Source organism: Pseudozyma flocculosa, assembly GCF_000417875.1.
Source record: "Pseudozyma flocculosa PF-1 unplaced genomic scaffold scaffold00003, whole genome shotgun sequence".
Taxonomy (NCBI): Eukaryota; Fungi; Basidiomycota; class Ustilaginomycetes; order Ustilaginales; family Ustilaginaceae; genus Pseudozyma; species Pseudozyma flocculosa.
Window position 1 is genome coordinate 210,919 of NW_006920871.1, and position 1,675 is coordinate 212,593.

The 1,675-nt window shown below is 69.7% G+C and overlaps 1 protein-coding gene across 1 annotated transcript in view; it reads right to left on the reverse strand.

The window, feature by feature from the left end:
- The window catches only part of PFL1_01200 (uncharacterized protein), a gene marked incomplete at both ends in the record, with an annotated part of 5,058 nt that overhangs the window by 639 nt on the left and 2,744 nt on the right, over nucleotides 1–1,675 (reverse strand). The window contains one exon of the mRNA XM_007878703.1: nucleotides 30–1,675. This exon is cut by the window's right edge and continues 1,551 nt beyond it. Coding sequence (XP_007876894.1) covers nucleotides 30–1,675 — 1,646 coding nt within the window. The remainder of the gene's footprint in view (nucleotides 1–29) is intronic.

Here is a 1,675-nt window from a genome sequence, read left to right on the forward strand (position 1 = left end):
GCGCGCTGGCTCTGCAGCGGCGGCGCCACCAGCGGCGTCATGCTGGCCGCAAAGTGCTTCGGCGTCTCGGGCCGCGGCAGCGGCGTCATGGTGCCCGGCGTGCTCGGCACGCTGCGGTTGTGCTTCATGTGTGCCTGGATCAGATGCCCCGCGCTCAGCGCGCCCATCAGCGACAGCTCGCCCGCCATGACGGCGGCGGCAATGATGCGCGCCAGCCGCTGCGCATTAGCGCCGGGTGTCGTCGGGTGGGCGCCGGCGACGCCAATCATCTCGAGCATCGCCCGCTGCGGCGGCAGGATGGTGCCGCCGCCGACGGTGCCCACCTCAATCGAGGGCATCGACACCGTCACAAGCAGGTCCTGGCCGTCGTTGATGGCCTCCATCAGCGTCATGCAGTTGGAGCTCTCGACGTTCTGCGCCGGGTCCTGGCCCGTGGCGATGTAGATGGCCGTGAGGATGTTGGCCGCGTGGGCGTTGAAGCCGCCAATGGAGCCGGCCATGGCACTGCCGATGAGGTTCTTCTTCATGTTGAGGTTGACCAGGTCGGCCACCGACGTCTTGAGCACCGACTTGACCACCGAGCCCGGGATGACGGCCTCGGCCACGACGCTCTTGCCGCGGCCCTCGATCCAGTTGATGGCCGCCGGCTTCTTGTCGGTGCAGTAGTTGCCCGACAGCGACAGGACGCGCATCTCGGGGAAGTGGTCCTCCTGCATCATGCCGAGCGCCTTTTCGACGCCCTTGGAGATCATGTTCATGCCCATCGCGTCGCCGGTGGCCGTGGCGAAGCGCACGTACAGCGTTCGCCCGGCCAGCACGCAGCGCAGCGACGACAGCCGGGCAAAGCGCGACGTCGAGTCGAAAGCCGCCTTGATCGTCGAGGCGCCCTCCTGCGAGTCGATCCACCGCTTGGCGCGCGCCGCCGAGGTGATCGTCGGGAACTCGAGCGCCGGGCCGCGCGTCATGGCGTCCTGGGTCAGCACCGTCGTGACGCCCCCGCCGGCGTTGAGCGCCTTGCAGCCGCGCGAGGTCGAGGCGACCAGCGTGCCTTCGGTCGTCGCCATCGGGATCGGCAGCGTCTGGCCGTCGATCTTGAGCGGACCGGCGATGCCGACGGGGATCGGCATGAAGCCGACCACGTTCTCGCAGCAGGCGCCCATGACCTTGGAGTAGTCGTAGTCGCGGTGCGGCAGCAGCGAGCCCTCGAGCGTCTTGCTCGCCGAGGCGCGCGACACGAGCGCGCGGCGGATGCGCACGGCCCGCTCGTGGTCCTGGAGCACCTTTTCGAGGGCGTAGGCGGCGATCTTGCCCTTCTGGCCCAGCAGGATGAGCTCCTCATCGGACAGGAAGAAGACGCCGGCGCCGCCCGCGTAGATCTCGACGAGCTCCTCAAACGGCCGGACGACGGCCTGGCCGTCCGCGCCGACGTAGGTGGCGTCCTCGAGCCGCAGTTCCTGGTTGCGCTGGTCGGGTGCGGCCATGGCGCCGGCACCCTCGGAGCTCGTGGCGACGTCCTCGCGCTTGAGCGAGCGGACGGCGTCGACGGCGTCGGTCGAGACGGCAGCGGCGGGGACGGCGACCGGCTTGTGCAGGTGCCCGTTAGCGGGCGGCGTCTCGTCGGACAAGGCAGGCAGCTTCTCGCCCTCGTGGGCCAGTTTCGAGATCGGACCGGCGG